Below are 14,893 nucleotides of genomic sequence, written 5' to 3' on the forward strand. Positions count from 1 at the left end.
AGAAGAGGAAGTAATGAAAGAGAAACAGAGCAAAATGGTGATATAAGAGAATAATAAAAAGAACTAAAATGATAGGTGTGACGATGGAGGAGGTAGAGGAGAGGGAGAGAAAGATGGTTATTTATGGTGATTGAATAGACACAACTAGAAAGGAGGAGAGAGATTGAAGTGTAAATATTAAACTCATCAATGTGTGTTTGACACAGATTTGCTAAGGTAGCATGTAAGGGTGGTGAGAGTGAGAAAGAGCTGGATGCTGATAATTAACGGTACAGAAGGGAGAGAGTGACAGGCAGTAATAATGATGTGTAATGGTATGAGAGAAAAGGGAGGAGGTAATGTGTGAGAAAGAGAGGAAAGGGAGAGCGGGCATAAAACAAAGATGGTTGATGGCACATAAACTTCATGTGGACATGGCATACAGGCAAAATCCAAATATAGATATTTTACAACTCAACCTCAAACGTCACCAACATAATCACTTTTACATCTGCATTTCCATACATCTGTGGGTTGGGCAGGTTTTCTCCAGCGCAGCATTTCATCATGTGTTACATTTCTTTGTCATATCCTTTGTGAAGTTCAGTTTTTGAGATCAGTCTTTATACTTCCTCCCAGGTCTTCCTCAGTCATCTTCTTCCACAAGTTCCCTCTAGTTGGAGTACCCAGCATTTACTTTTCTATACAACAAACATCTGCCTCCTGACCGTATGCACTGGAACCTTCTCACCACATTTCTTTCCAGCCTTTGCATATCTTCTGCATTCAAGACCCATGTCACACTATCATACAATATCACACTTTGTACACAAGCATCATATAATATGTGCTTTAAGTCTGAAAGAGAAACCCTTTGTTATTAACTACTTCTAAGAAGCCTTTCAAGCATTTAAAAGAATTCATTTCACTTATAAATCTTACAGCTCACAATTCCTGTAGACCAGCAATAAATGAAGCTTATCTTTGCTGTTAGCCTGCTTTTGATCCCATTACACCACTTGTGCATCTATTGTTTACATTATCACAAAGCACTGGCAAAGAAGCAAGATTTAGAATGATCAATATTATCTGAAACTGTTGCTAAAAGCAGAAGAATGATGATAGTGATTAAAGTGATAGTAAAAAATATCTTAAAATATTTAGTTTTGTTTCCAGTTGAAATCTGTTGAAGTTGACTTGATAAAATAACACCAATGGGGTCAAGTTAATTGACTGTAGCCTTCTCTGCAAATTGGCATATCAGTTTTCAACATAAGACAAAACAAGAGAATTGAAGATCAATGAATATATATTCTTTTTCTTATTCCGAGAGATTGTAACCTAGAAGTTTTAGGGCAAATGACTCAGCACTTCTCTTTTGTCTGATATAAATCAAATGTTCTAATTACAGGCATAAATTATGTGCCATTTGATCTTAATCTAAGATCTAAGTAGCAGACACTATAAATTTGGTACTATAAAACTCTAGGTCCTTTTTCTCTTAGAAAGCTACTACCCAATTTAAGAGAAAAATAATATTCAAACACAGATGTTAAAAATAACAATACTTCAGAATTAGTTACTAATATTTGCCGTGGAGAAATTATACAAAAAGTTTTCATGCAACTATACCTCAGTTGTTCATTTTTACCTTTGTTTTTCCATGCAAACAGTGATTTTCAGCGATGTGTGAATGTAAATAAACACAAACACATACACACACATATAAATGTGTGTGTATGTGTATAATGGGCTTCTTTCAGTTTCTGTCTACTAAATATCAAACCAACTCACAAGAATTTGGCCAGTCTAGGGCTAGAGTAGAAAGTACTTGCCCGAAGTGATGATTTTAATGTGGTCAAGGTTAAAGTAATTTTGAAATAAGATAGACAATAAATCTAAAATGTACTCTATTTCTTTTTCTAAGTTACTTATAGGATAAATATAGCTGGACTTATGGGTAGCAAGTTAACAATTGCAACAGCCCAGTTCGTATGATCAAGTTTTAATTTCAATTTAAATAAAGCCGATCATATCTATTTGTGTACATACTCTGTTATTTTAAGTAAAATTACAACTTTGCAGATTTGTGAAAAGTAATTACTGTCATAGTATAAATTGAAAATAATAATTAATTTATAATTAAATGCTCAGAATTTCAAGCCTCTAATCTTCTTACAATATATTACTGCTTTAAAGGACGTCAATATCAATATCGTTTTTACATCTGCTTTTCTGGATGATATGTATGGTCAGAAGGATACAGAGACCTATAACATTGAAAATAACTTGGAGTTTCCACAACACAACCTTTTGAAAGTGACAGAATCAGGTCCGGTTAGAACAATGTTCCAGCCACAGGAAAAGTAATGTGGTGGAATAGTACTGGAGATAGAACCATAAATGTCCAGAAAGAGTGGAAAAAAAGGTAGCAGCAAAGAATAGTGTCACGTGGCTAGAAGAGAAGCTAGGCACTAAGACCAGAAAGCTGGAGGTTTGCCAATGTTCAATGACAAGAAGATCAGAAGTACAAGGTGTTCTGGATTGCAAAGCATTGAGTCAGGATAAATCAGGAACCTATCAGTGGAAATGCGTTTGAAATGACAGTAATGGTGCCGAAGCCTTCACTGATGTTGAAGAGAAAGAGGTTTGGAAATGTTATGAAGAGCAACTGCTTAGTATTGAAAATGGGTAGGAAGAAGAGAAACCACCGAAAGCATAACCAACAAATGGACCAGCTGCTAAAGTGGACAGTTGTATGAATAAAATGATTATTAAAGATATATGGAGAAAACAGCAGATCCATCAGGTATAGTTGCCGAGATGCTGAAAATATCTGATGAAACAGGATTCAAGACAATTGCTTACATAGTCAAATAAGTAATATAGAGAAGTGTTATAAGCAATGACTGGCATAGTAAAATAATTAACAGTAGCTAGACAGATATTGGAGACACTCAAGAAATAAGCAACTATGGAACTTTCAAACTGATAGATCTAGTTGTGAAAGTAACAGGAGTATTAGCACAATTGATTATAGAATCAATTTAAATGAGATATAGTTCAGATTACTACTGATATGCTTTTCCAAGTAAGACAGTTGCAAAATGTTTTAAGAGTGAGCTTCTCTACCAAGCATTTGTTGATCTGAAGAAGACATTGACAGGGTACCATGATCTGTAGTCTGGTAGCTTTTAAGAGAAATAGGTATAGATAAATGGCTTGTGAGAGCAGTGCAAATCATATAGAGACACAATCAACAAAAAAGAGAGTTGGCAAGGAATTGAATGAGGAATTTAGCATGCAGGTAGGTTTTCATTCTTCTATTATAATTCTCCAAGATATAATAAAGACATTCAATACTAGTAGTTCACAAGAACTTTTTTATATGCTGATGACAGTCTTTATAGTAAAGTCTGTAGAAGACTCAAAGAAGAAATTCCAGATGTGTAAAGAAAACATTGAATCAAAACAGCTTAGAAAAATCTTGGCGATGACTAAAATTTTAGCAAGTAGGGAAGAAGATTGCTGCCATCAAGGGAATGACTTCTTTGTTTTATTGATATATAGAAAATGCATAGGCAAGAACTCTGTATAGTGTACCTGGTGCAAACTATGGGTGCAAGTGGTATAGTTCAATCACAAGCAGGCTGCTAGTCAATAAAAATAATCAGCAGTCAGAGCACCAATAAAAGGCTCCATAGAAGTAGCTGAGATACTGTTACCTAATCAGCTGTGGAGGAGGGTGCTCTGAAAGCATAGGAGCCAGACAGAATTAGAACAAAGTGGAAAAAGTCCATGGAACTATTTCCCTGCTGGCAAACAAGGAGATTCTCTCTTTGAGTTAAGGGTAGGCTGCACATTGCTAGTGATTGAAATGCGATGGTACATGGTAGTGAATGTGAGCACTGAATGGAAAGTGTTAGTGAAAGTTAAAGAGAACTGAAACAAGCATGTTCTGTTGAATGAATAATGAATGATGTAGCACAGATAAACTGAGAGAAAAATTGGGATATAAGATGAATCAAGATGTAGTGTGCAAGATGACTATGATGGTATAGACATAAAATGTGTGCAGATGATGACAGTTTGGTAAAGTATCAGGAGGTGCAAATGGAAGAAAATTGCTGAAGAGGAAGTTTAGGGAAGTCATAGGCAGAAATGGTAAAAACAAAGTTCAGAATGCTGAATATGACAGGAGATAACAAAGGAATGCAACAAGTGGTGAGACACTGTGTTGGAAAGGATCTTCTCGACCCATGAAAGCATGGAAAAGCAGGTGTAAATGATAATTCAAACCCTTTTAATCACCTCTTATGACACACGGGAATACAGTGTTCATAAAGATTAAATTTTGCAATAAGTTTCCAGTTTAAATTGTATTATATTGAACAGAAACAAATGAACAAAATGACTGGAATTGATTTAATCCTTTAGCATTTAAACTGGCCCAAATATTCTAATCTGTTTTATGTTCAAACCTCCCACACCTTTCCTACAATATTCTAAAATAAACAACTGCATCATTAAAATTTTAAAGCTATGAGATAATGTATGATTAATTCAAAACATTACATTTGGCAGAATATGCATACTAAAGAGTTAAATGATGATGATGATAAAGTGGATAGCTCTTACTTTATTTACCAATAAGAGTAGCTTTAAGATGTGTAATATATTAAAAGCATGTGCTGTTTCATATTTAGTAAATGACAGTATCTAAAATAGTCCAAAATTACAAAATGGCTGTTCATGGTACGTTCAAAATTTGGAACCTTAATTTTCAATGTATCTTTGCCATGAATACTACTAATGGTGCTAGATAAAGATTGAAATCATTCATTGGAAAATTATAAAAGATTAACAAAGTAAAAGGTAACTAAAGTGTTGAAATTTTGCAGTTCAAGAAACCAAAGTACTATAATTTTGTTCTTCTAGACGAATTCTTCATTAGGTCTATACATGGAGCTAATGTAAGTAGACATGCAGTGAACATGCTCTTTTCAGAATGAATCCTAGCAATAACACAATCATAATTTGCATTGTAATTTTTAAACTCTGTAAAGTGTTTTTAAATGATACTGAAAAGAAAAACATAAAAGAATTGCAATGGACAATTTAGAAAATGAAACAATTGATAATAATTTTGATATACTCAAGGTTAATGAATTTTGAAATGCTTCAAAGATTTGCATCAGAGACTTTCTCATGCAACAATTAGACCAGTAAAACTATGTACTAAAATATTTATACTGAAAACCAAATAGTTATTAATTTCATTTTTTATTAAACCAAAATACTCAAGAGGTTAGGTTTAGAAAATCCACATAAAATATTGGCTTCAAATTTTGGCACAAAGCCAGAAATTTTGGGGATGGGTTAAGTTGATTTCATCAACCTCAGTGTTTAACTATTAATGCATTAATTACAATACTAAATTAAACAATATTAAAAATCATTATATCTCAGATTACAAGAAAAACATAGGTGATAATCAAATATGTATTTTAAGCAACAAAATTTTTTATGACTCTCAGCACTTCCACATGATCAAATATTCCATCAATTATTCCTTATTCTTATTATGAATCTTTAGCTTATTAGTCTAAAATTTGATTTACTAAATGACCCAGGATTTTAATAGTAACTATATAGTGTGTTAACATCATTGAGAAGTATATCTGTGTCCACAGCACATAGATCTATACAGCTGAACTCGTTGCAAAAAAATAAAAATGGTTTAAGCATCATCTCATAGTCTAAAACTGACATATTCACAGAATTAATCAATTTGTATCTTATGAAGCTGGAAGGCAACCGTAGAGAATATTTCCCCAAAATTTCACTAACAATTGAAAGGAACTCTCATTAATTAAAATCAATTGTTTTTTCATCTCTAAATTTCTCAGTCACATTAGTCCAGAACAAGGGAGTTGGCTGGCTAAAGTGTGTGGCAGAGAGAGACTTCAACCAAGACAAAGTTAAGGAATATAATCTCGTTCTAGCCTGGCGGTAGACACTGGGACACCAGAAGCATTAAATAAAAATGAAAAAGAAGCCCATGGTTGGGGCTCGGACTCCGCCGTGAAATCAATTCTACATTATTTATATATTATAAAATATAATTAGCTTGTATGCCATGAAGGAAGGCAGGACACTTTGAAACAAATAAGATAAAATAAACTGTATGTAGGAAGAGGACTATATTACTGGTCTTTGGAACGATAGAAATAGAAGAGTGCATAGACTGAGCGAGAAAGGCCGAGCTGTCTCTTTCTGGGTATTCTCATTTCGAAATAGATATAGAACAGGGAGGGGCAGCTTTAGTCGGTGATGTCATAGCTGTAATTTTATTTTTCTGTCATTTAATAAATATATTGGAGTGAATGATATAATGCTGTTTGGCCATCTGAACGTTTATTGACCGCCTTCTTAAAAACAGAGGGCAGTGGATATGTCAAGGGTGGGGACCCTCAGTTTCAATAGTAGATTGTAATTGTTTTGCTTGCGCAATAAATATTAATATTCTATTACTTTGAATTTTACTATTTATTTTAATACCTCAAACAAAAAACAAATAAATGTGAAATATGATTTTTCATAACATCAAATTTATGGGATTATTTTATTATTTTGAATTATTAATATTTTGCTGCTTACTTTTTTGTAAATCATGTTATTTTTAGATAAATAAAACATGTTTTCAGGAAAGAAAACTATTACTAAATATATTGTTAATCATTATGAATGAAAAAAATTAAGACGATTTATTAGATCTGCTAAGTGTTCTCGGCGATGTATTCAAACGAAAATAGTATTGTAGCTTAAAAAACTGTCAAAGAATATGTTTATGGCAATACAATAATTTGAAGTTAAATGTTCTGCTTTAGATTAAGAATTGTGATAAATAACCCAAACCATTTTAATCATACTTAAAATACCAATACAAAAGAGATCACCCGTACTTCTTTTCTTGGCAGTTAAGTGTATGAGAATATCTTAAAATGCACATTCATTCACAATGGAAATCATATGTTAAGTAAGGGTGTAACGATATGGTTTGCCATTGAGTCATAATAATCCCGGAGATCGAGCAAAAGAAACTATATCTGTTTTCTACATTACACACTAGCATTTATTATGAGTTAATAATTTAGTAAACAACCGAACACTGAAAATTAGTATTGAAAATCAATCTTATTTTAATCTATGCTCACCTAAAACAATCACACTCACAGCTATTAATGTATGTTCACAGGACAGTCAGTGCTGTACTAACAGAATTTTGTTTCATTCCTACAAATGATATTATGCATTGAAAACAATCGGCAACCCAAAATACGTATTAATTAGGTCTAAAAGAAATATTAATTCTAAGTCGATCGCCTTCAGATCTCCCTTATTAAAACCATCAAATTCCAAACTCATTCTAAAATGCCACTAGTGTACCGATTCGAAATAATCCACTGTACATTCTCTCCTACAAAATTGACATTACATCTACATCACGAAATGCAAAGATGAAATTTATACTAAATGCCTTGAATCGTCAGCACAGAACCAAGTTGAAAACCTGCTTAAATGAATCTGCCACATTCTGTTTGTCATATAGAAACTCGAGTGAATTTTGACTGGTTTTCAGATATGAAATATCTTAATATATGTCGCATAAATAGGGGGACTAAACTTGCCCCTCTAAGTTGAAGGGCTTTACTGAAAACAAGAGGATTTTTGACTCCCAACAGTATAGGAACCTAGATAAAAACAGATAATTATGTAAGGGGTTGTACCTAGATCGAAGCAGTCTGGCTTCGTCTTTAGATGGAATTGCGTTGTCGTTTTCCACACTTTATGAAAATGAAAAAAATCAAACCACCAAACAATGATATTCGAGCTAAATTATTATTTTCATTTGCCTGAATAATTCCTTGCTAAGCTAATTTCCTGATTGTGGGAAGACATATAAAATATGTACTCGTTTCCTATTCCATATTTCACAGCTCAGCAGAATTGAAAGTGAGGTAGTTGACAGAAGGAAAATCAAGGCATTCGTTGCCTTTTCATGACAGCAGTTCAACAGGAAGGTGTGAAACAGCAAGAAGAAGAGGTCAATGAATAAAAAGCTCAAGCTAAAAACGTCACTGATGCAGAATATATTAAACTGAAAAATCCATATAATCTCATTGCTCGTAAAAATGTGTGTGTGTCCTCCATATCATTAAGTGTTACACACGATTTTCACAAAAGATCAGGTAAAACGTCAAATTGGAAAGCAGATCGAACGCACGAAGGGTTTGATTTTTATCGCAATCATTATCAGTTGGAGGGAGATTAGTACGAGTGGTTCGTTCAGGTGTAGACATACCAAGTGTATATGGGTAGGGACCCTGGCAGACACACACATTTGGCACGTTTCTCCTATTTATAATAACAGCTGAAGACGAACAAAATTTCGTAATAAAAGCAAAATGATTTCATATTCTAACACAAAACACACACTTTTCCGTTTGTGGATACATAAAAACAAAATTGAATCTACAGAGAGTAAGGGTGTGATCAATAAATTTGACATTTTGGTTTATAATTAACCCAAGCATCAACCTAAAATTGCCAGAATGTGTAAAAATCAATGTGGAAAGGAATTTGACAGATTATCGAAGATATTAAGCTGGAAATGTGAAGTGAGAAGGAAATAGAAGAAAATGAATTACACGATTATGTATAAGAGTGTGTGTGTGAATGCATATCTATGTATATATGTATGTGATCGATAGAGAGATCGATAGAGAGAGATAGGTAGGATAGATGGACAGGTGTTGTATTTGTAGGTGAGAGGGAGGCACGCCTAGAAATATGCATAACATTGCAAAAGGCTTATCACGAGAATCATGGTCGAGCAGAGCCATGATCAAAGATTTTCCATCCGTAACCATCCCGTCGTTTTTTTCATAATTATGACTATATTATCCGACGTGTCCTTCATTTCAGTGAGATGGCAGGTGTTATTTGAAGAGATTTGGTTACTGCTTTTAGCAGAGTGAGAAGCTTCATTATATAGAAAGTGACCCGAAAATATTTCAGAAAAAACATTATTTCTAAATTAAAATTAATTGTGTGTGAAAGGAAAACTTGATAAATTTGTATTTACATGAGTCTGGTGCGAATGTTGAGGAAATTAAGAATTAAAGATGTCGAGGTTTCACAATTATATTCGTGAAATTAGGTCTGATTTTATTCGGTGTCTGTGGTTAATATGGGACAAATCTGATGACATTCCAGGATAAAACAGGTTTTTTTATACAACAGCAGAAATGGGGAATAAATAAACCAGGCCTGGACGAGAAAAACAAATCAATAGGAACCTTGTGTAGAAAAGATTAATAATATTACAGCTATGACGATTGCTACAACAACAACAACTATTATTATTATTATTATTATTATAATAATAATAATAATAAAAATAATAGAATGGAGAGTTTTCGAGGAATCCGCGGCCGAGTTTCTAAAGAGATTCGTTGAAAGGCCAACAGGTTTGACACAGAGAAAGAAAAAAACATTGGATAACAATCATTGCAAAGACGCAAATAAAATAAAGGAAAAGGTTGGTTTCTCTTTCAGTAAATTAAATTTATAAATGAATTGTCAAAATTAGGAAACGGGGGAAATTTATTCCGATTTGGCAGAAGAAGACGAAACCAAAATAAATGACAGGAAAGCTTTTATATTGGAAAAGGAAATATGTTTATATATGACTTACTGGCAATCATTCATAATTTCCTCTTGTGTTCGAATTTGAACAGGGGCGAATTTCTCAACTTTTTCTTCGAAATTACAAAAGCATTTCGTAATTTTTTCATCGAATGTATTAACCAAGTCTTCGAGTGATCCTGACACAGTTTCGCCGAAGTGATTCTCAGCCACTAAATTATTGTCATTTTTTTCATTTGTTCCTTTCGAAGGCTTAGGGTTCTTGTTAGAATTTTCTACCTCTGTAACTGTTTGAAAATCGTTAAAATCATTCCATTCCTCACTTTCAAATGTGGCCAAAGGAGCCTCAAACTGTAATTCCGCCATCTTTAGGCCCCGCATCCTCAGCACCAGACGACCTTCACCTTTGCAACGGAATCAAGCGAGGGGAGAAAACACGCAATTTTCACCCCAGCTCTCACTTTTCACTCGAAAAAAGAATGCTCTTTTTTTTTCTTGCCTTTTTTACTCGCTTTTTTCTCCCCAAACTGTAAAAGATAAACGGAGGAATTCCTTACAATATTTCTCATCAAAATGTCCTTTCGTCTGCCGATTTGCGGTTGCGTGATGTCTGCTGCCTCTCGCCTTGCTACTCTCTGCACGACTATCCTGTCGTCTGCTTTTCAATGGCCGCCCATAGCTCCGCCTATAATATTAATATTCAAACTACAACGGTTGCAGATAATAGTAGTTGCAGTAGCAATGGGTTATGGCATTTAAACAAATATTATTTTTAAAACCTATCATATCAAACTACCGATAATACCGCAGTAATAGCAGTAGTACGTTAATTACACACTACCTATACCTGCAAATGAACCAGGACTCGAGTAATTTTTCATTCAGTATGGCATTAGGTTTTTTTTTTAAAGCAAAAACCTGAGAATCTAATTAAGTCAGGCATATATGCATGAATGCATCCATACATGAATACATACATACTTACATACATACATACTCAAACACACATATATTTATGTATGTATGTATGTATGTATGTATGTATATATATATATATATATATATATATATATATATATATATATATATGTACGTATGTATCTATATATACATGTATATATATGTGTGTGTTTGTGTGTGTATGTATGTATGAATATATATGCATGTGCATAGGTATGTATGTGTGCGTGTCTGGGTATATACATATACACACACACATACATACATACATACATACATACATACACACACATACGCATACACGCAGGGAAAGAAAGAATTAATGAATTAGGAAAATTTTTGAATCAAACATTGAGAGCAGGAAGATGATTGTACTCAAAATAAATGACTAACTACAGAGCAAATAGTTGTATTTTACAAATGAATGTTTTAACTAAGATACTCCGCTTTTACTTATTCATAAATAATTCTGGAATATTTTCTTTCAAACTATTCTCTTTCAAAGGAACAAACTTTGATTTAGCAAAAGAGAAAATTCTTTATTAAAACCTCAAATGTATGTATGCATTCATGCATGACTTATGCATGTATTATGCATGTATCATCATCATCATCATCATCATCGTTTAACGTCCGCTTTCCATGCTAGCATGGGTTGGACGGTTCAACTGGGGTCTGGCAAGCTCGAAGGCTGCACCAGGCCAGTCAGATCTGGCAGTGTTTCTACAGCTGGATGCCCTTCCTAACGCCAACCACTCCGAGAGTGTATATTTAAAAATATATGTATCGTGTACATGCATGCAAGTATGTTTGTATGTCTGTATATGTGTGTATTGTATGTATGTGTGTATGTGAGTACATGTGAGTATATGTACATATTGTACATATGCAAGTACATACTGGGTTGGACAAAGTAATAGCATCATAATTTTGAAATATCTATAAAACTGTCAAAAGCTTGTTTATTTTTATGTTTTTTGATTTATTATTAGTGTTGCTTAATGTTTTGCTAAAATTACTATTTCTTTTCAAATATCATCAGAAAAAGGTAATTAAAATTCATTAAAATGACAGATCTATCGAACTTTCAAAGAGGTCAAATTGTTGGTGAAGGTATGGTAGGTGCTAGCACAACAAAAACAGCCGAAATGTTTGGTGTATCAAGATGTACTGTCTTGAAAGTAATGATAGCCTTTGAGAAAGAAGGAAAAACCTCATCGAAACAAAACTCTGGAAGAAAACCAAAATTCTTACGCGAATTATTAGAAGGAATTACAAAAGTACAGCTCCCAAAATTACTGCAGAGCTTAATGACCACTTTGAGAACCCAATATTCACAAAACTGTTCGCCGAGAATTGCACAAAGTTGGATTTCATGGGAGGGATGCAATTGGAAAGCCACTACTTTCAAAAAACAAATGTTGCAAAGCGTTTAGAGTGGAGTAAAAACCTACAGAATTGGTCCCTAGATGAGTGATCCTTTATCTTATTTCTGACCACTGGCCAAGTATACATGTGGAGACAGCCAAAAGAAGCATTTGACCCAGACTGTCTTCTTTCAACTGTTAGATATGGAGGAGGATTTGCGATGCTCTGGGTGGGGGTGGGGGGTATATCTTGGAAATCTGCCAGCCCAATAGTTTCCCTTCATGGCAGAATTAATAGGCAAGATTATTTAAGCATTTTATCTGATCAAATTCATCCTATGGTTGCAGAACTGTTTCTGGAGGGAAATGCAATCTTTCAGGATGATAATGCACCAATTCACACAGCTAAAGTTGTTACTGAATGGCACAAGGAATATTCTAGTGAAGTTGAACATCTTATCTGGCCATTACAGTTCCCAGATCTGAATATTATTGAACATTTATGGCGCAGTTTAGAAAAACAAGTAAGGAGTCAATATCCTTCACCATTATCACTACAAGAACTGGAGAGTGTTTTAGCTGAAGAATGGACAAAAAGTCCTTTGGAAACAATTCAAACTTTGTACGAGTTCATACCTCATGGAATTCAAGCTGTAATTACTGCCAAAGGCAATCCTACCTCATATTAAAATAAATTTGTTTGAAATTTTAAGGTGTTTCTATTATTTTGTCCAACCCCTGTATGTATGCATGTGTGTGTGTGTGTGTATTATTTAGTAGCCATATACTTGGTGATACATACATGGTGGCTGCCCCCTCGTTATCAAGTATGGCCATTATACGAAGCTTAATCAATGTTGTTATCGTACAATGCCAGTGCAAGATGATTTTTTTTAAAGTGAGGAAAGGCTGTGCACTGAGTCAATCCCACTCACTAAGCAACAGCAGCCATAATCCGTAAAGAAGAACAAGTCAACATCATCGGTAACCACTGAGCCGCAGGTTTTATGTCGGAGCTATCCCAGTTACTTGAGTTACCTTCTCCTAGAAGGATGTCCTAATAAAGGCTAGGAGTCCTTCACTCCCAATGGTTGAACCACGCGATCGGGTATTCAATCCGATTATTTCTATGTCCCCACACATGATACAGTCTTAAGACATTTATTGGATGGCCATTGACTCTCAAGAGTTCCTCCACCCTTTGACGTGTTTTGTTTTTCATCCCACAGGGTGTCCAATAAACACCCTCCTCACCAAGCAAGCTTGGTGGGGTTGCCGGTTTAGTCACCCACGACCCGACCATGCAACAGGTTGTACTGGGTTACATGTTACCAGTAGCACTCGAAAGTGACCTGACATACATACATACATACATACATACATACATACCCTGTTGTTGATGTTGAAATTCTAATGAAGGAGCCTAGGATCTTGGTTAGAAACTGACTCTCTCTGTTGGCAAGAAATCTTGAAATAAAACTGAATAAAGGCATACATACATACATACATACATACATACATAAAAGAATGGTTAGATGTGTTAATGTGTATGTAAGCATAAATATATGTGTTGTGTGGATTCATGTTGAGTGTGTGAGTGTGAGTGTGTGGATGCTAAGTTAAAAGGGAAAGAGTAAGCTTTCATCATTTGATTATCATATCAAAATACAAGTATTTATTTGGGTCATGTAATATACATGTCAGCAATGTTGCTTCCCAAGCTTGAATGAATTTTCATTTGAGTAGTGTCAAAGCTGATAACTTTCCTTATGTGTGTGTATGTGATGATGATCATCATCATTTTTAACATTTGTCTTTCATGCTGGCATAGGTTTCTTGGTTTGACAAGAAATGAGGAGTTGAAAGATTGTATCATGCTCTAATGTTTATTTTGGCATGGTTTCTATGGCTGCATATCCTTCTCTGATGCCAACCACTTCAGAGAGTAGAGTGGCTGTTTTTTGTTTTTTTTGTGTGGCAACAGCATTAGTGCACTTACCATATAGCTCACAAGAATAAGACTGAGTAAATATACAGTAGAGAGGGGAGGAGGCAGCCTCATGCTAGATAAGGAAAAGTTAGAGCATGAAAGAAGGGGTTGGAACAGATTTCTTGCATTAGAGAACATATATGGCTACTCCCATTTTACAAGAGTAGATGGGAGAAAATGGTGTGAGACTGAAAAGAGAGATACGTATGGTGGTTACAAGGTGTCAGAGTGGATCCTGGAGGTAGAAAGATAGAAAGGGTGGCTGGATAGAGGTTGCAAGAATGCAAGGAGAGAGTGAAGGATGGTTAAAGATAGGGCAGAGGTGCAAATATATTGAATGATGAATAAGGGTTAATGATAAATATGTGTTGGATGGAAGGTGGGAGAGATTAAATGATGTCTAGAGAATGTAATGAATAGTGGAAGAGGAATCAATGCTATACATGAGTTAGTGGAGGATGGAGGTAGGGATAGGCACTGAGTGGTAGAACAGAAAAGTGGAGAGCAGTAGAATAACAATTTTTATACAGTAGAGAGGAGAAGGATGAGAGAAAGGGAGATTATGTGTGGGTGGGTAGGTTACAAGAGTGTGAATAGAGAGAAAGATGTAATATGTGGAGGGAGTGAGCGATATATCATGATATTGGCAAATCAGCAAAAAACGGTTCTGTGAAGAGGGTGCCTAGCAATAGTATGAGATGTTTAACAGGAAGAGACTCAGATGGTAATTTGGTGACATAGAAGGTTGGGTTGATTCATGTAAAATGTGAATGGAAAGGAACATGATGATGATTATCGTCATCATCGTTTAACATCCGTTTTCTGTGCTGGCATGGGTTGGATGGTTTGACTGAGGTCTGCAGAGCCAGTGGCTGCACTAGCCAGT

General features: G+C 34.7%; 1 protein-coding gene across 1 annotated transcript in view; it reads right to left on the reverse strand.

Annotated features, from left to right (window-relative positions):
• The window catches only part of LOC115212803 (fasciculation and elongation protein zeta-2), a 53,619-nt gene extending 43,194 nt beyond the window's left edge, over positions 1-10,425 (reverse strand). Inside the window, exon 1 of the mRNA XM_036503528.1 lies at positions 9,740-10,425. Coding sequence (XP_036359421.1) covers positions 9,740-10,071 — 332 coding nt within the window. The 5' untranslated portion in view covers positions 10,072-10,425. The remainder of the gene's footprint in view (positions 1-9,739) is intronic.
• Between the last annotated feature and the right edge of the window lie 4,468 nt (positions 10,426-14,893).

This window comes from Octopus sinensis, linkage group LG6 (genome assembly GCF_006345805.1).
Source record: "Octopus sinensis linkage group LG6, ASM634580v1, whole genome shotgun sequence".
Taxonomy (NCBI): Eukaryota; Metazoa; Mollusca; class Cephalopoda; order Octopoda; family Octopodidae; genus Octopus; species Octopus sinensis.